Raw genomic sequence first — 19,650 nt, 5'->3', positions numbered from 1 at the left:
TATGATTAAGATAATACAAAATGGTGTAGCATGTCCCTGAAGATATCATTGATGAAATGCTAGAAGATTGCCAGGGAATTGCACAGGCCAAACGGCATAACTAGCTATTTGAAATGTCTCTACCAGGTATGGAAGATGGACTTCCACTCGTCAATCTTCCTAACCCTTACCAGGTTATAAACTCCATGGAGGTCTAACTTTGTGAAGACCATGGAAGAGCTAAGTCATTGAAAGAATTCCCTGATAGGGGACAGGAGTTACCAATTCTGTTTGGTAACTTTGTTTAGCTTGCTGTATTCCAAACAGGGCATTAGAGATCCATCCTCCTCTTTTACAAAGAAGGTCAGTGCCCCAGCTAGAGATATGGATGGATGAATGAAATCATTTTGAAGGTTCTTTTGAAGGCAGCTTCAAAAAGAGAGTAGGTATAACCAAAAGAGATCTCCACTTCCAGATAAAGATTAATGGAGCAGTCATAAGTGGATGGGGTGGCAAGGTGTACACATTCTTCTTATAAATTCTTGGTATTCAGCAGGTATCACTGAGGTGGCAGGAAGGGATGCGGAGAGTACAGAGATTCCCTGTGAACTAATGGCCTCAGATTTTCTGAGGAGGCAGAGTGAGCACAGAGATCTTCTGGTCCAGGGCTGAGTATTGGGAGACATGATTGCTGACAATGCAGGGAGCTGAAATGTACTGCATCTGCCCGCCAATGGATATGTGGATTGTGGGTGGCAAGCCAGTGCATGCTGAGGATAATCTGAGAGTGTGGTGCTTGGATGAGCCCAAACTGGAGGATAGTAACCTCCAAGAGGGCAGTCTGGTGGGTAACCAGGCCCTACAAGAGAAGTGTCCCTTCGATACACTCCACCGAGTATGGAGAGCTTTCACACCTGGATGGGCATTGCATGTGCTCATGCAAAGTCCAAGTCTATGAAATTACTGAAGCACCCAAATCAACCAGCGCTTCCAGGCGGACCTCAGATATGGTGGGGTGTCAAAGTTAGAGGGAGAGTCGGAAATGTGTCAGGTTCTGGTTAGCTGTTGCCAAAGTACTGGCAGACAAATATCAATATCAAGTACTCGGGGGAGGGGAAGAACATCAACCCAGGCATCTTTGTTGGGGCTGAGACATGGAATTTGCTGGGGCAGGACAGCCCAATGCGAAGTGTCCTGGTTCTCTGCAGTACAGGCATAAACCTGCCATTTTGTATGTCTTTTTTTTCTTCAGCCTTGGAAAGGGAGGACTGGGCATGGGCAGTCTGTGGGGACAAAGCCTGTGGTTAGCAAACTGGGGTTAGGAAAACCAATGGGCCACAAGAGGCTGAGCTTCACTCTTGGCACTGCTCCGTCAGACGGTGATCACTCTTAATGCACAGTTCGATTATACTGTCCAGGCCAAGCAAGGACTCCATCTGTGCCCGGTCATCTTCGTTTTTTTCATGGCAGCCAAGCTGGAAGTGGTAACACTGCAAGCCTCTTTCCATTCAGTGTCTGCTACCAGGCCCTGAAAATTTGTGGCAAACTTGGCAACCAATCAGCCCCCCTGACGCAATGCTTGAAGCGCAGCCTCTGCTGTGCATATGTGATTTGGGTCATCAAAGATTACCACCATGGCTTGCACAAAGTTTTCAAACTGACCCAAGAGAGGGCTAGATTTTTCCATGAGCAGCGGAAGCCCAGGCCAGGGCCTCCTCAGTCAGCAAGCGGATGATAAATTCTACTTTGGCTTGGTCAGTGCTCTTCATTGCAACAGAAACAGAAGCCAGCACAGATTCAGAAATCCACAGAATTTGCTACAGTCACTGTTGAATTTATCTGGCAGTGGAGTCTTTGGTTCATGGGGAGCAGTGGACAGAGCTGCAAGTTGTGCAGCTTGTGCTTGCAAGGCCACATTCTACACCTGCAGGGCAGCAATCTGAGCCTGCAGCTCCTACACTGCACCCACTATCTGTGACGGGAAAACATTTGTCATGGTGGGATCTAAGCCAGAGAGAACTGAACCCCTTTTCCTCTGATGGGTTCCTCTTGGTGGACTGATCAAACAGTTAGGGACTGGGAAATAGGCAGTAAACACTGGTTGTTGCAGCAAGAGTCAGATCTAGTGGTTGAAGCAGGAGTCAGGCCAGGAATTGGAGCTGAGGGTCAGAGCCAGATTACCTGGAGTGAGGCAAGGCTGAGTCCATGGCAGGAGCAGGGCCGGATCTGAGTTTAGAACATGGGAACAAGCAGGCTAAGGAGCGATCACAGCCGTGAGTGGATGCATTAAGCAGCTAGTGCCTTGCTGCTGCTGTGGGTCTTAAGAGCATGTCTGCTGATATCTTCAGGCAATTGGGTGGTTTGGCCAATCAGACAGCTCTGTTAGGACCTAGCTGCACTGGTTAGACTGCCTGGGAGTTAACCTAGCAGGTGAGCAGGCTGGGATTCCTTGTTCTTGAAAGGAACTGAGAGCTGGTAGATGAAACTCTGGCCCCATGGAAGTCAGTGGTAAAACTGCCATTGATTTCAGTGGGGCTGGGAGTTCATTCCATGTGTTCTAATCCTAGCTTTACCCTTTCCATGTTTTGTGGCTTTGGGCAAGTTACTCTCTTCCTTCCTGTTTTCCTCATCTGTAAAGTGGGTAAATAATACTTACATACCTGTGAGGTAAGTGTGTAAGGATTATTACCTAGTTAGTGCTTATAAAATGTTTTTAAAAAATGTAAAATGCTATGTATTAGTAAGCATTAAGTAAAAAAATGTTGCACAAATACAAAGATATGCAACTTCTTATGAGCTCAAGAATACTCTAATTTGAATTGCAGCCTGGTACAAGCCAGGCTGCCACCTGTATGTTTTGAGTAAGGTGTCTTAAAAGATAAAGAATCTGATTCCTGCTTAATTATAGGTATTGCACAAGCTTCTCTCCAATCTGCCACTACCTTCCCTGTTTCCAAACGATTTGAGATATGTCTGAAGAACATGAATATTTGCCATTTCCTTTGGAGCTTTGGTCTTTATAAGCATGTGACTGTAAAGTTTTTTGTGGTTTTTTTTTACTCTTTGGACGTTAGATTTTGTTTTAATTACCTATTTAGCATGATCCTGATTTCCTTCAGCATTGTATCTGCTTCCTCTGGGAAACGTGTGTCTACTTCTGGCTCTCATCTTTTGTGAACGATAAGGCAATTAATTCATTAAATTTTTAGCAGAATTTACTACTTCTGTCAAATTCCCCTAATGCTATCTCTTGGAGGCCCTAATACCTTTTTCACTGACCTTTTGTTCCTGATGTACTTAGAATTGCTCTTCCATTCATTTATCTTAACTTCTTATTAAAAGTTTCTTGTATTCTCTACCTCCATTTTTAATCTCTCCACTAATTTCACTTTGTAATCCTCTTTTGAATTTGACATCGTATATCTCACCGACTTTGTGTCTCTTCCTTTAGTCTTGATTTTATTTTATACCACCATGTTCATTCATGTTAGCATTTTTCTTCTACTCTTACTGTGCTTATCACTAGATGGCAGGCATACATTAATATATTTTTGAAAACTTCCCATTTCTCCTGTGGTCTTTCCTTTTTTTTTATTTGATCCGATTTCACCAGCCTTTTCCCACAGTCTTCCAAAATTTGTTATTCTGTTTTTATCATGTCCTTTTATTACTCAGAAGTCAATGACTGCTCTTCTTAAAGGGTTGTATTCTTTTCCCTTTGAAGTCTGATGGCCAAACTCCCATTGACTTCACAGAGAGAAGAATTAGGTCCCTACTTCCTTCCTTTACATAACATGCCACATCTAAGCTGCTGTTATCATAGTGTATATAAATGTGTTACTCAGTTTATTCCCCCTGTTTAATGTGTCCCAGTTTGTTTAGATTATTGATACACAGCAGTATCTCGTTGTTACTGTTCTGTTCTTTTCACAAATCTGTTTTGATTTGTTACATGACTTCCTCATCCTTTTAATCAATCAGATCAGATGCTCTTTAGAAAATTCTTACCATTCACTTCCTGCCTTTATCATATCTATATTCAAGCCATAAATTATTCTGCTCCTTTCATTTTATTCCTTCAGAATATTTTATCTCAGTTACATAGGAAATTAATCTGGGCACATGCTTTGAAATTAATCTGGGCACATGCCGCTTGTGTATCATTCTTTTTCAGATGACCAGATTTATTTGCCCGTAAATAGTAGACTTCTTGATTGAAACAGTGTAATTTTAAACAAAATGGGCTGCTGACAGCCTGTTCTCAATGAGGAGTCCTCAACTCTAGGATGTACTTCCCTACTTGGTCTGTCAGAGCTTGGATTTTATGACTTTTAGAGCATAATCTGTGTTTTTTCCACACTTTTCTCAGGATGGCAGTGGATGGTTGAGTGTTTTTTGTAGTTGGTAGGTGACATTGAACTATTTTGTAAATGTTTTTATTTAATTATTATAAACTCTTCTGTCCATTCCTGTGTTTTTTTCCATTTGTTGACAGAATTGAAAGCCATAAATTTCAGATGAAATATTGGGTTTTGGTATATTTCAGTACAAAAAGTTTTCATTGGCTTTTTTCCTTGTACTTGTCAGTCTTTCTATTTTTTTTATAAATAAGAAAAAAGAATATTTGTTCTCCTCAGGTCTTTTTGTCATTGGTTTATTGTGACTGAAAGTTTTGGATGATGTCCCTGATAGACCAGTGCCATGTCTGCTGCAAGAGGCCTCTTGTCCTCAAACAAATGTAGGGGAGTTTGGCTCTCCTTATTTGGATGCCAGAACTTCATCAAATTTCCCAAGAGAAGCACAAGAAATCCTCAGATTAGAGGATAATACTGAGTTATTGGTTCCTGCTTTTATAAAGAAGCACATGCATCATTGTTTGTTTTTACTTTATCTGTGGTTACATATATAAATCAAATACTGAGTGGAATTGATACATCCAGGATTGTTCTTCTGAATCCTCCCCCCTCTTCAGTAGTGTTGCTCTATATATGTTAAAGTGAAACAATAATAAAACACCTCTTGAGTCCACAGTAGTGTCAATGTGGCAGCTTCTGAGGTGAACATTACAGCCTGGTATGAAAAAGAAATGGTAACAATGAAAGGTATAATTTAGGAGACAAGTTTTTCTGATTTTATAGATTGATATCAGCTAATGGTTAGTAATAGCTACTGTATAAAAAGATGTATCACTATATAAATATAAGATGAAATTTTAAATGAGAAACTCTATTTGCATAGGACATTGTGGGAGCATGGAGTGTCTCGATTTCCAGACCTGTGCCCTACCCATTTTGACCATACCACCTTGCTAGGAAAGCAGTGTACTATAAAGATGCATTGATCAGCTATAGTCCATTCCCTTAAATCCTGATACTTGTAATGGAAGCTAGAAAAATGACAGTGGCTGTTACCTTCAAAACTTTAAAGCCTAGCAAGTAATCACAGTCTTTGAGAAATCTATTTAATGAAAGACAGCACAGCAACGCAATTGCAAATGCAGAGATGAGTTTACAAAAGAAGCTAACATTATATATATCACACCTAGAAATGGAGAGAAAATAACAGAGCAGACGACAAAAAAAAATTGCAAGAATTTTGGCACCAAGAAAGACACAAGAAATTATAATAAGAGAGCTACAGAGAACATGACTGTGAATAAAGCTCTCTTGGTTTCATACACGCTGTTGGGTTCTAAATTAGCTAGCAACTCTCAGGAAAAAGATCTAGGGGTTACTGTAGACAGTTCAATGAAGATGTCTGCTCAATGTGCAGTCACAGTGAAAAAGACTAATAGGATTCTAAATTGTATTAAAGACAGGGTAGAAAATAATAGATAATATTATACTGGTCTTGTATAAATCAATGATCTGTCTACACTTTGTGTGCTTTGTTTGGTTTTGGTCATCTGACCTCAAAAAGGATGTTGCTGAACTTAAAAGGCCTAGGAAAGGACAGCTAAGATTTGAAGAGGTTTCAGTGGGTTTATGTGGCTATGAGATGAGATTTAAATGTTTTGGACTGTTTAAGAGGAGAATAAGAAGAAGCATGATAGCATACAAAATAATGAATGGATTAGTAAAAACTAAGCAGGCATCCCTCTTCAGCTAGTGCCGTGACAGAAGAACAAGAGGACACTCAATGAAATTGATTGGCAGCAAATTTAAAATTAATAGAAGGAAAGATTTATTTACACAGTTGGTGGTAAACCTGTGCAATTGACTGTCATGGAAAAATCATTGAAGCAAACAGTTCAGTGGCATTTATAAGGACCCACTGAATAGCTACATGAACAGGTGTTCTATAAGCAGCTATACTAACCTAGGAAATATGGTGAAAAATGTTGAAAGGGAAATCTTCCTGTTTTAGGGCCTAAGATAATCACCTGCAGGGTCTGGAAGGAGTTCCCCTATGTACTGCTTGCACAATGATCACATCTTGAAACATCAATTGTTGGCTGCTACTTGAAGCAGAATTCTGCATTTGATGAAGCAATGGTCTCCTTGGACCTGGCAAATCCTGTATTTCTGTGTACTGCAAAATATTGCATCTGCTGAGGTGTTGCTGAATACAGTAGAGGGCAGTCATGAGATAACATCATCTGCATTACAATGTCACTTTAATTCATAGATAATGTGGATGTTCAGCCTTTCTGGAGTTTAATTAAGTCATTTTCATTGTCATTTGATAGCTTTTAGATTATAGATATGCTGCTTTGCAAACTAAAGGATTTTTCCAAATCACCAAAATGTCCCCATATGCCTCAGAACTATCTATCTGACTGAATTCAGGCTCAGCACCTCAAACTAAAGGCTACCAGACATAAAGGCTTATCGGCTAAGGCCTTCTCCCCCTACATGGCTGTTACTCGCATTTGTTTCAACCCTAACAGTTGTGGGTTCTGAACACAGGCTGTTAAGCCCACGATGAAACATTCTAGCTTGGATCAGCCCTTTGGCACTGGCACGTTGCCTGCATGCTTCACTGAAGGTGTTGTTTAGTTCTGTTCACACTTTCGCTACTGTTAATTGTTTTGCTTATCTCTTCATTTTTTTTCCCAGGTGTTTCACTGTGTGCATTTTGAGTGTCCAGCACAAAACAGTGCCCACAAGGAAGAGAGTAACGAGGAAGTGGCAACAGCAGAACTGGGCACTGGCACACAACAGCTTGTTTCTCGCCCAGTTCGAGCCTCAAGCACCAGTTCTCTGCACTCCCTCACTGGATCCACCTCACGTACACATGCTCACCAACCATAAAGGAGAGTGGAAAGGAGCTTTTGCAGTCTCCATGATGCTATACGAAATTATTCACAACCTTCTTGTACAGGCACCTTTTTTCTTGTTCTCTCAATGAACAAAGGGGACCATGCCTGCCAGCTGGAAATGCTGAAATGGAAAAGGCTTTGCAAGGACACAAAGGGGCTGCTTCACTCTCTTCAATTTGTTCAAATCAGGGTGGTCTCCGGGGGGATAAAATAGATCTTCAATCTATATCAAGTTCCCCATTAACACCCTACCTCTTTAATCTAACCAAGGAAAGGAGAATGGAAGGAAATAAAAGGCAGAGCCAGATTGGAATACAAAAATGGCATATGAACCATAGACTGGAAGGAATATAAATTAAGTACTTGTTACCTGAAGGCACCGATTAGGAAACAGAATGATGATCTTTATTACATCACTAGGGAAAATAGATTGTTTTTATTTTTTTAAATTATTCTTAATCCATAGTTCTTTGTAAATGATAAGCTGTTTTCTAAATCATTTTGACTAGGTGTCCGACTTTTCCCTTATTTTCGGCTGTAGTACATACAGTACAATAGATTAGGGAAGTAACAGGCATGTGTATCACCTGGTATGACAAGGAAAAAACCCTCATGATAAAAACAAATCAATTCATGGATGCTGTATTTAATTCTGACTTTACTTGAATTGTTGAGTTACGAAATTGTCATTTCTTATCTATGTTCCAAGCGGGAAATTCCTAGTCAAGCTTCCAGTTTGACAAGTAGATAACTATCTGCTTAATTCAAAGATGACTCTTCAAGTTTTACTTAAATTTCTACAAAAATTATTGTAAATTTGTCAAATGTGGTGTTTGTGTTTAGAAAAGCAGAATTACAGCTGACCACTGGCATGCTGCTGATCAGACTCAGCAATACAAAAATGAGAATTTGCAGTCAAAAATATTTCAAAGAAAATAATAGACTACAGTGTTCAACTAGGGATTTAAAAAGCCGCTTATACACTTTTCTCATAATCTTCATGGAAAAAAATTAATGTAACTATTGTAGTTTGATCTGACTCTTCATTGGTTCTTGCTTTAGTAATTTACATCTCAGTGTTAACTGTCCTACTTGTCCTTTGTAACTTGATCAGATTATCTGCTTTTTTTCTTAATCTTGAGCATTTTCACATTGTGATCACCAGGATCCTCTAATCTCCAGTCCATGTGACTTAGCAAAAGCTCTACATCTCACTGGGCTTGCCCGTGTGGGAAGAAGAGGTTCTGTTTTTACACACAATATTGATGTCATTGGCAAAAATAATTAGGAAAGATTGATATTTCTTCTGAAGTACATGATCTTTGGAGCATCTACTGTCCAAGTTTATCGACCTGGAATTTTTTTTCTGTTGGTCTAATACACCTTTGCGAGAGCAAAACAAGATGACAAGTCAGAGTTAGTCAAGTCAAATATGATTTTCCTCTGCTTGAACATAATGATATAATGAGTTGTATATCAATCTATCACACTGCTTAACCTGAAAGAATTTCTTTCTGAATACCAGTTGGGCTAAAAGCATGAAGGAACAGATAGCATGGTGGCTACAAAACAGCAGACACTTGACAGAGAAAAAAAGAAATGTTTCCTCTTTCTGATATATTTCCTGTAAAGTTGAATAACTTTCGCAATTTTATCTTTTTTTCCTTATCGCCAGACCCATCTTCAGTCTTTCTCATGTTAGCTCCTGTATTCCCTCCCCAAACCGTTTGCCCCCATAGCCTGAATCAAGATGGTTCTTATTGGAGATGCATGGACATTACGTGATACATTTTATTAGGTGTCATGGCTCATAGTGCTTAGTAGTGGTGCTCTGCATGTGGAATATTGCTCATGAGCCATCAGCTACCACTGGCTGCTGATTACCACATTTATTTAGCATAGTGGAATTCAGACTAAGTTTTGGGTACAGAGCTCTTTGATTAACTTCAAGTACAGAGGTAGAAAATTTTAGACTAAACTTTTATTTAAAAAGAAACAAACAAAAATCCCTTGACAATTGTAATCTTTGCTGGACCTATTGAGTAGCATGGAACCTGCCTTGTCTTTCTTGGGTTGAACCTTCAGCATCAGAGTTGACATTGGCAAGAGACTACAAATAAATTAACAACTAATTTCACTATTCTCAGACTGTGAATAAACAAATTACATCATTTTCCAGTTTTGTTAGCTCTAATTGCCACCATTGTAGGGAGTGTTGTAACATAAGAACGAAATAGATCTGTACCAATTGTCCCTGGGTTTAGACTCTCACAGACAAAGTGCAGGGTTTTGAATGTATACTTCCCAGACATGGACAATTATTCTGTAGAATGCTGCTGAGCCAAAAAAAGACTCTTTAGAAGCCATCAGTCTACACCCCTCCTTCTCGCATTCTCTCTGATCTTGCCCTCTGAGGCTTCATAGATCAAAGATATCTATATATTCTAGATTTCTTATTACATCTACTAGCCACCCAGGCCTCTATTCACCCCAGTTTTGGGACATGAAGAATTTGAAAGATTAACCTATAGCAGAGTACATGTGAGAAATTCTCAAAGTGCAGAGCAACAGGATCTGTAGAACTTCAAATATCCAAAAAAAGTATGTCAGCCACAGCTGAGATAAATTACCTCATCCTTCCTCACAAACAAATAGGAATTTTTTAACATTACGATTCCCCATCACATCATGCCACTTTCACACACCTGTTAGTCCCCTCTCTGATAATTATTTGTGCTTTGAACCTGTCTCTGAAGTGAGTCATTGTGTCTGTGTTGGCACAGAATTTTCAAACCTTTGCAAGCCAAAATAACCCCACCACTTTCCATTTTGTGGTTTGGATCTTTTAGTCTTGTATAACGAGTAATGTTGGTGGTTTTGGAGTTGTATGTTTTGAGCATCTCATTTTTGCTCAGTCTTTAAAAACCCACAAAATCTATTTATTGCCTGGTATGCTCTTCTGCCATGAACATTCTCTTCCAATATAATGTGCCAGTGGTGAGGCAGGAGGATTAATTTATATTTTGGTATAAATGTCCTCAGCTTTTTCCAGTTCTTTTATAGATTTTCTTCATTGTGGGATTGCTGCTTAATGGAATTCTGGTATTCATGTATGATTTTTGTCAACCCTGCTCTGAGTTTTTAGCTTGTTTCTTGGTGGAAAGAACTAAAAGCATAGTTGAGCTGCTTAGATGTACCATTAAAAAGTGTGTCCCTTCAGGATGATGGGATATATACAGGTACTCTGAACTATATAGCATACTATAACTATATATTTTATCTGTGACTGAGATAGAACAGGACTGACCAGATGTTCTCTTGTCTCCTGTCAGACTGTAAGAGTTTTGTTGTTAGATCTCTATGCTAATAGCATTTGTTTATATTCTCACTCTAGAGACATTGTTTCTATTTAGCACTTAAATTGACTTTGACATTAAAAACGATAAACTCCACCCTCAGTTTTTCCTTATTCTTTTTCATTTCCTCTGTTTTCTCCCAATGCTAGCTTCAGTTTAGACTAGCATCAAGCTCATGTGGTGCTCAGCAGAGTTACCTTTAAAGTTTCCTTTTTTAATTAAGTGTCTCTTTCTTCCAAATACATTAAAAACACTTTTATTCCCAGAAACGTCTGGCACCAAACCAAACCATATTTTCAGCAAGAGCAGGCCGTATTTGTAAAACTGATTTCTCTGGGAAAATGAGTTTTTGAATTGAGCAAAAATTGCTCGGCTCTGTTTTCCAAACCATTGTCAAATAACCCTACAAACAAGCTCCTGAAAGATCAGTTTAGACTTTCTTTAATTTAAAAAGCAACAAAAATATAATTTTGTCTTTCTCTAGCAAAGGAAACTAGTGTACCACTGAAAGAAGCAAGTATTTTTATTTTTCCATGGAGGGACATTTGATAATGCAGAGGCACAGTTTTCCATTTCATGAGCCTTCGTTTAAGAAGTTCCTTTTGACAATGAAGCAATGTGGTAAAAGGCAAAGAAAATTAAATTTGTTTTCTTCCAGGAATTTGCAGTGTGTACTTTTTATTTTTACGTTATCTTCTGCAAAAGTAACATGTTCAGTTTGAACTATAACAAAACAAGTGAATTCAAGGCTGATGTGAGATGTTTAGCACAGAGGTGAAATTAGCCTTTTTCATGTAGAGGAAACTTGGTGCTTCAGTGCAGTTTGCTTCCTCTGGAGCTCCATTTATTTCTCTTTCTTTAGAAATCAATTCTGCATGTTTGTCCTGACTACAACTCCCACTGGAGTTCAGTGCTTATTAGTGCTGTGGAAAATTCTAATGCAGTTAATGTATCTTCACCTTAATGTATTTTTATTATTATAACATTAAATTAGAGAATTTTCTGTATTGTATCTGCTTTGACAAGTTGGTAGGCTCTTCTGATAGAGGAAGGAGGTGAAAGGTCATGATTAAGGCACTACTTGAATTGTGGGATGATTGTCATATAATTGCGGTTGAGTCGCGGACAAGACATGGGAAATTGCAGAAGAGTAATAATGGGCCTATATTATTTGCAGTAATTTGGAAAATGCGCTCCCTCTGTCAGCCGTGCGTGGGATTGACAGTGGAAGCTCCCAGTGTCAGCCACCTGGCTGATGGACGGGGCTCCTGCTGTCAGCCGTGCACGGGGCTGAGGGCCAGGGCTCCCACTGTCAGCGCCCATCTGATGGACGGGTTCCGCTGTCAGCTGCCAGCCTGACAAAATTGCGGTGGAAACCTTATATTGCAGAATCCCCAATGTCTGCAATATCACAAGTTAAGTAGGGCCTTAGTCATGATGTTGGTAATTCAATACTGTAGGTAAATGAAACCGATTTTTCAGGGTTTCTTCAATTGATAAAATATGAACTTTTAATAACTACAGATCATTTAACAATATTATGCATAGACAGAGTCAGTGCAGAGACTAGAAGGTAAAGTTACTAGAGTTTATTATTGCATTGTTAGATAGAGCTACTAGTTCTGTTGGACCAAAATGTATGCGATGCCCACCCAAGAATATAAAATATGGAATCAGAGACTAGACTAACTCAGTTTTTGAACTTTTCTGGCAAATGGGAATTTTGTAATTATTTTCCTTTTAGGAAGTATTTGTTGTCTTTATATAAGTTTTGCAAGGTGCTCAGATACCATTGGGGTGAGTTTGGAATACGTTTTTAGGAAGTTATAGTAGTGATGGTTGTAGCCATTAGGAAACATCAAAGCCAGTTAAAAACAACAATCTTGTGCATGCATAAAGTCAAATTAGCTGCCATGGTGCAAGGACATATTTTAGAAATATTAATTTACAGGTTCCAGAGTCTAGGGCCTGATTACCCACTGCCTCCCAATTGTGTATCTATTAATGATTTATTCAAGCTACAGTCTTGATCTTGTAAGTTAATTGATTGCCTGCTAATTTGAATTAACTAATAGAATTGTAAAGTGCAGTGGTGGTGTAGCCATGGTAGTTCTGGGACATTAGAGAGAGAAGATGAGTGAGGTAATATCTTTTACTGGACCACTTCTGTTGGTGAAAGAGACAAGTTTTTGAGCTACACAGAGCTCTACCTGAAGAAGAGCTCTGTGTAGCTCAAAAGCTTGTATCTTTCACCACAGAAGCTGGTCCAGTAAAAGATATTACCTCACCCACCTTGCCTAGACAGTTGTAAAAGTTAATCTAGATGCTCCAAAAACCTGTGCTCTAAGATACAAATGCTCATTTCTGGTCCCGATCTCTCAGTGTATTCCAAAGCTTGGGGCAGCTAGACAAAGCATTTAAAGTTTTGTTAGTGAACTTAGGCTAATAGGTAAATTGATGAACTTGAGTTACAACAGAATCAGGTACTCTGGTCTAGATGAGGCCTTGCACCTGAGCAACTGGGTATAAAATGCTACTATTGTAATTTGGTAGCATATTATACCCTTTTTATGGTCACTTAAAAGTGATGTACACAAGGTGTGAAACAGTGGACATTCAAGCCCGGGGTGTTCATGTTGTTCCCAGTTGAGGGATGTTTGTAATTTGGCTGTAAGTAACACACATAAAATAGAGCAAATTGCATATCTCCATCTTCAGGACAATAGTGCAGTCTGTAGACACTACAGGTCCCACTTGGCTCCCTTGTATGCTGTGACCTGTTGTCTCCCTGGAGTGAACGTCCATATTAAAAATTAGGGTGTTTGTGGAAGTGTGCAGGCTGTACTTTAGCCAGCTCTCCTACACGTGATTTTTGTGAGTGTCAGTTGGAATCCACAAGCACTCATTAGAAAGCTTTGACTGATATGAGTAGGAATTGTGCCCACATCTCACGGCAAAACTGGGTCCTTTGTTTTAGATTTAAAATGCTTCAGCAGCAGTTTAAACTTTTGAAATTGCCATGTAGCTTATCTTAGACAAAGGGAATCCAAGATGACAACTGTGATATATGGGATTCTCATGGGGGGAATCTGAAAATTCCTGCCATTTTCCCATAGGATGGCTACAATTTACAGCTGATGGAAGTTGAGTTACACATCACTTATGTTTAGTTACTCATGCATTTTATTACTGTAACATATATGAATGGTGGCAGTAACTGAATAACAAACCTTACTCAGAGTAATAATACCCTGCTGGCATAAGTCATTATTAGCGAAATCAGAGAATTATCTCTTCGCCCACCTCCTCACCCCCAGTCTAATAGAATGATAAGTATAACTTTTTTCAGAGCATTGAGCTGTATCCCTTACATAAGTGTGCTGGGAATTGCAGTTCAGACTGCATCAGGTAAACCACTAAAATCCTCATATAGGGAGTAAACAGGAGCCCCCCTCTGTTGCTACAGGCCCTGAGCTGTGGTAGAGGCAATGGAAGTGCCGTGGGACTGCATTGTTGGTGCAATATAAAAACTAACAATGTATCCCCAGAACTTTCACTAGAACTATTTCCTTATTGATCACCTCAGCCCATGCATTATTTGTGTGCAATCCCAATGAATCAAACCCCAGTTAACAGAAGGTAAGCTTGTTTCCCAGGATTTTCAGTGCTGTCTGGTGAGTCATGAAAGCTGGCAGAAACATCAGCAACACTCTATGGTATGTTTGTCTGAGGATTCTGGGGCATATACAGAACTGACTTAAATATCCTATCAAACAAAATGCTGTTTATCTGAAGGTGTCAAATGTCTCCTGAAACCTTTGGATAAGCAGGGTTGTATTGTACTTATTCAGACCAGTGCCTACACCTTGAGACCGTGCGCCATGTAATCTGACTCAATAACAATTATTGAAGCGTCTCCCTAAACAAACACTAGTAAACTTACACACCTACAAGGAAATAGAGTAGTTCTTTTTCTTGGTAATGTTTTGAGACTATACAAATACCTGTAGTCTCTGTGTGATGCAGGTGATTTATGATAAATACCTAGCACGTACATACCTTTATGTGTATAGATAGATGGTATAAAGAGTTCCCCTTCAATTAATATTCTCCTTTTATGAAAACATTTAGATATTGTACTTCCCTTGAAGTATAGTCAGCCACTAGAACTGTTGTCTGGCACCTTCTACATATGTTTGTTGCTTTTTGTTTAATTCAGCTGCTAAATTCTTCACAGGAATTTCTCATAGGAATTTGACACATGCAGAAACTACACTTTCAAAGGAATCACAAATGGCTTCATTACTAAGGACCTGAAGCAGGTTCTTTCTGCTTTCTACCTTTCAGGACTATGTGGTGCAAGAGGAAAATATAGATGTGACCTGGAAAAAATAGGATTATTATTAAAAGTGGGCAGAGATGCAGCCTAGGGTGCAAAGGGAGCTTCAAGTAACAGATTAAAGCTAAATGCTGGTAGGAGGACTGGGAAATCCAAAACTTCATAATCTGATACAGAGGGTTGATAAGATTCTGCTTTGACATTTGTGTTTGTCCACTTGTACTCATTTTATAACAAAGACTTTATTAACATTTCCTAATTTGGGACTGTTGTACAGGTAAAATGCAATTTACAGGCATTAGGAAGTAAATATTTTAAATGATATGAAGAGAGATTATATAACAAGAGTATGGGGTTTAACATGGTTAAGAGTCGAAGTATACCAATCTTATATTAGCAAGTGCTCTCATAATGAGCCATCTGATGATGAGATTGTCGTGTAGTTGCAAACATGCACATATATGCATACATATAACTTAGAAAGTATATGTAGATGTTTCATAAATCCATGTCACCAGAATCCTGAAATTCATTTGAGTCTTATTTTTACTTAGACTCTCGTTCATATTTTTTTCTTTTAATTTAAAGAATTTTATAATCTAGATTTTGTTATGGAAAGGATTATAACAAAAGTGAACATAAAGCCATGGAGAATAGACTGTAAAGAACAATGCAGAAATAGTTTCTAGGGGAAGGGTTCAACAGGGATGCCCCAGGGCTACCAGCTCCTCTTTTTTTGTCTCTACTCGCTGCTCCTGTTTTTTTTCTCCTTTCTGCACCTAACATATATTTTTCTGAATGATGATGAACTGAAGGGACTTAGCTGTTCATCTCTCTGCCCCATACCTGAGTAATGTATACAAGTCCCAATTCATTAGAATCCAAACTTTCATTGTAAGTAGTAGAAAGCTGAGAATTATTAAGGTGCAAAGTTTAAGCCAATCTATCCAGGCACCAGGCAAGCACCCGCTTTCACTGTCTGCATGCGTTGTGGCTCTGATCATTCACCACTGAAGTCAATGAGGGGATTGCCATTGACTTCAAGGGGTGCAGGATCAGGCTTTGTGTGGGATTGTGTAGTTTACATCATGCACCATTACCATCATTTCTCCACTCCTGGAATTCACGAGTACAATACACTGATACATTTATTGTATTGTGAGAATATTTTCAGTCAGTTGCATTGGCAAAAGAAAGTATCCATTGAGCATGTCTTGCCAGAGCAACAAATACAAAGTAGATAATTTTTTTTAGATTCAAACATCCCATACAGCTAATCTATTCATTTAGGACTCAATTTCTACTAACTTACTCTGAGAATCTTGAGACACGAGGTTCTTGTAATATTTTGGGTTCCTCTCTCCTATATTGACTTCATTATTATAATTTTTTTAATAGCTGGGCTTTCTTTGTGGAGTAAATTTTAATGCCCTTGGTTCAAAGCTCATGAAAGAAATGTTAGGGCCAGGCTTAATGCATGTGGGGCCTATTATGAATTTCTCCACTCATCTGTCAATGGTCCTCATTCCTGACCTGCAGCAGACTCCCTGGTCCCATTCCTCCCCAGCAGAGACTGCCAGTTGTGTTATATAATGGTGGTTTTGTGCATTAACCGTCCTTTGGCATCTTTCCCCCTTTACCAGGTTTCTTGAGAATAGGCTTCCATAGCTTGGTTCTAAACTACCTCACACCCTGTTGTGAACAGAGATGCGCTGATGCTAAAATACTTGCTCTGTGATGGAGCTGTTGGGTGCTCTTAAAATGCCCATATAGATGTAGTTATACCAGCCCAACACGCGGTGATTTCATTTTTGGGAATACTGCCCCCAGAAAGAGGTACTTACTGGATGAGCTCAGAGCCACACCCATTCAGTCCCATACTTGTCCCTCATTCCAAGTGGAACCTTTAAGGGGCATCGCTTCTGACAATGGAACATTCAAAGCAAAACATTTGCCATATCCAATCTCCTCTCTGTGTTTGAAGAAACATGACATTTTCTGCAATTGACTATTGTAGCCCATCTTTAACTGTAAAACCCTTATAAAAATTGCTGTATCAGTCCTTGATGCCTGGCTGCGAGAAAGAGCTGTGCAATTGTGGTGAGCTGTGCCGATCATGTAAGAATAATTCCATCCATAGCATGCTTTGATGACCTTGGTGGCATATTTTATACTGCAGTTTATGTGCATTGCTAACCATTTTGACTAATTAGATTTGATGTAGAGCCCCAGTCCCAGATTGTCCTGCAGTTATGCAATCAATAACTTTGGGAATTGTCTGGTCTTGTAAGGTTCGCATCGATCAAAGCAGCAAACTTCTTTAGTACTGATTTCCTTGCTGCTTTGGGAACTCTTCACCAGTGGACATGTACATTACCAAACGAACATTTTGTAACCTGGAATTTTCTGTGAACATTTACATCCTTGTACGTTAAAAGATAAGGAGTACTTGTGGCACCTTAGAGACTAACCAATTTATTTGAGCATAAGCTTTCGTGAGCTACAGCTCACTTCATCGGATGCACGATGGAAACAGTATGCATCCGATGAAGTGAGCTGTAGCTCACTAAAGCTTATGCTCAAATAAATTGATTAGTCTCTAAGGTGCCACAAGTACTCCTTTTCTTTTTGCGAATACAGACTAACACGACTATTACTCTGATCCTTGTACATTGTCTCCCAGAAAGCATGTGTATTAGTAATGAAGGATTTTAGAATTGTAAAACTGATATAAGACAATCCAAGCATGCTCCAGAATGTTTTGTATTGAAAGAGGATGAGAAAGCTGATTACCTGAGGATTTTGGAGAGCTAGCTCTGGATTTCTTTCTTTTTTTTTTTTTTAAGTGTTTCAAAGAGGAGCAAAACTCCTCAGAGTGAATGCCAGACCAGACAATGCTCAAAGCAAATGTAAAGTTGAAACTGTTATGCTTTGTATTTATTTCTTAGTTTGTTTCCTTTAAAATATATATGTTAAACAAAAAAAAAAGATATATATTTACAGTGTTGAAAACTAGAAGTGCACCTCTACAAGGTGATATGGATGTGATTTTAGGAATAAAGTGATCTTTTGTGCTTAATCTCTCGTCTGGAGTTTTCTTGAAAATAATGACCAGTTTTGACAAATAGAATCTGGTGCTGTTACATGTTGCTTCTGTGAATGGAGATAGTCGGGCAGAGTTGGGCAGAATTCCAAATTAATGGCAAGGCCTGTATTGGCATATAACACAAAATAAAAGTATTCTGTTATCAAAGTGTGAATCTCTGAAGCCAATGGGAATGTTGAGTTCAATAGCTGTAGTACACAGTCTCAGTGCACTTTTGCTTTTCTTGCCAGAACATACCATTGTAATCTCTGGAGGGAAAATGTGTGAGAACAATGCAGAAGAAATTGAGATTATGTTCTATATTTTACAAAAGAATATTCTATATTTTACCAAAAAAAAAAAAAGAGAGAGAGAGAACATTTTCAAATATGGGTACCTAAATGTTGGACCTAAATAAAAATGGTTTGCGTTTTCAGAGGTGACAGTTATCCTGGACCACTGTAAAAAATTGTTGGGCATTCAGAACTTCAGAAAATCAGGCCAGTTTAATTTGCAGCCCTAAACAGGGCTTTAAATGCCTAACCTTAGCAACCCCAGATATAAAAATTCTGGTTTGTGTGCTTTGAATGGATTTCAAAGTGCCCTTTGTCTGATAGCAACTGATGCTCTAGCATCAGTGTTTAATTCCATGTATCTTATGTCAGTGGTGGCTCTCTGTGTATGAAGAACTCAAGAGTTTTACTGGTTGTGGTGTGCTTTGCTAGTTTTTTATCTTCTCTTCGTGTACACAAATGTGCAAACCCTGTTGCCTAGATAGTGCAGGGCTCAGACTGAGGGGGAAAAGATAAGTGATGTTACTCTTCCAAAATCTACACACAACCAGGGCTCAACAAACATCACTTATGTTCCAGTTGGGAGTAGAAATTGATGATGGAGTCTGGTATTTTCTTTGGTGCAGTCTTGTTTATTTATAAGGAATGTACGAAGTCTTGCTTCTCCAAATGCAGCAGAAACCAACAGCAAAAGGAGTAGATTCTTAACTTACAGGCCCATACTTCTTTTCAGCCAGCATTCTTGACTTGGGTGGGGGATTTTGATTAATTAATCCTTACAGTTATGTTTGTTGAAGTCTGTGTTCACGCCCATCAATCTCAACAACGTTTTAATGCAACTCATAACAAGGTTTCACCCAGCTCATACAATGTAATGCTGCCCATCGCAAGTATCGCATACATGAGTATTAGCAGACAGAGTACCAAAAATATCCTTCAGTATGAAAGGAGGAAGAAACCTAAACGAGGACAGTGCTGAGGAGAATGTACTCAATTTCTCACTGCTCTGGGAAGATCCCAGCTTGCTCTAGTAGTCTCACCAAGGTCTTTATACTGGTAAGATCACCATCTACTAGTAGGGATCCAAACAGAAAATACAGGGGAAATGCAGCTAAGTTATCAAATGACAGCACAGTGGAGAGGTCAGCTTTGAAACTCTAGCCTGGAGCCTTCTTCCAAAGTTTGATTGTAATTCTAAAGGACAGACTCACCTATTTTAATCAGTGGTGGTTTAAGCTTGTAACAACATCATGACAGGTCCTTTGAATCCCATTTGGAAAGGCTAAATGGTACAGATCTTGTTGGAAACATAATTTTACCTTCACAATATAGAGCAA

At 39.0% G+C, this 19,650-nt stretch overlaps 1 protein-coding gene across 2 annotated transcripts in view; it reads left to right on the top strand.

The window, feature by feature from the left end:
* Nucleotides 1–17,409, top strand: part of BTBD9 (BTB domain containing 9) — a 308,471-nt gene extending 291,062 nt beyond the window's left edge. For both annotated transcript variants that reach the window (XM_077813611.1, XM_077813610.1), the window contains one exon: nucleotides 7,038–17,409. In XM_077813611.1, coding sequence (XP_077669737.1) covers nucleotides 7,038–7,232 — 195 coding nt within the window. In that variant the 3' untranslated portion in view covers nucleotides 7,233–17,409. The remainder of the gene's footprint in view (nucleotides 1–7,037) is intronic.
* The last annotated feature ends 2,241 nt before the right edge of the window (nucleotides 17,410–19,650 follow it).

This window comes from Eretmochelys imbricata, chromosome 3, assembly GCF_965152235.1.
Source record: "Eretmochelys imbricata isolate rEreImb1 chromosome 3, rEreImb1.hap1, whole genome shotgun sequence".
NCBI lineage: Eukaryota > Metazoa > Chordata > Testudines > Cheloniidae > Eretmochelys > Eretmochelys imbricata.
Note: the sequence above shows the minus strand (reverse complement) of the source record. Positions and strands in the feature narration are given on the sequence as shown.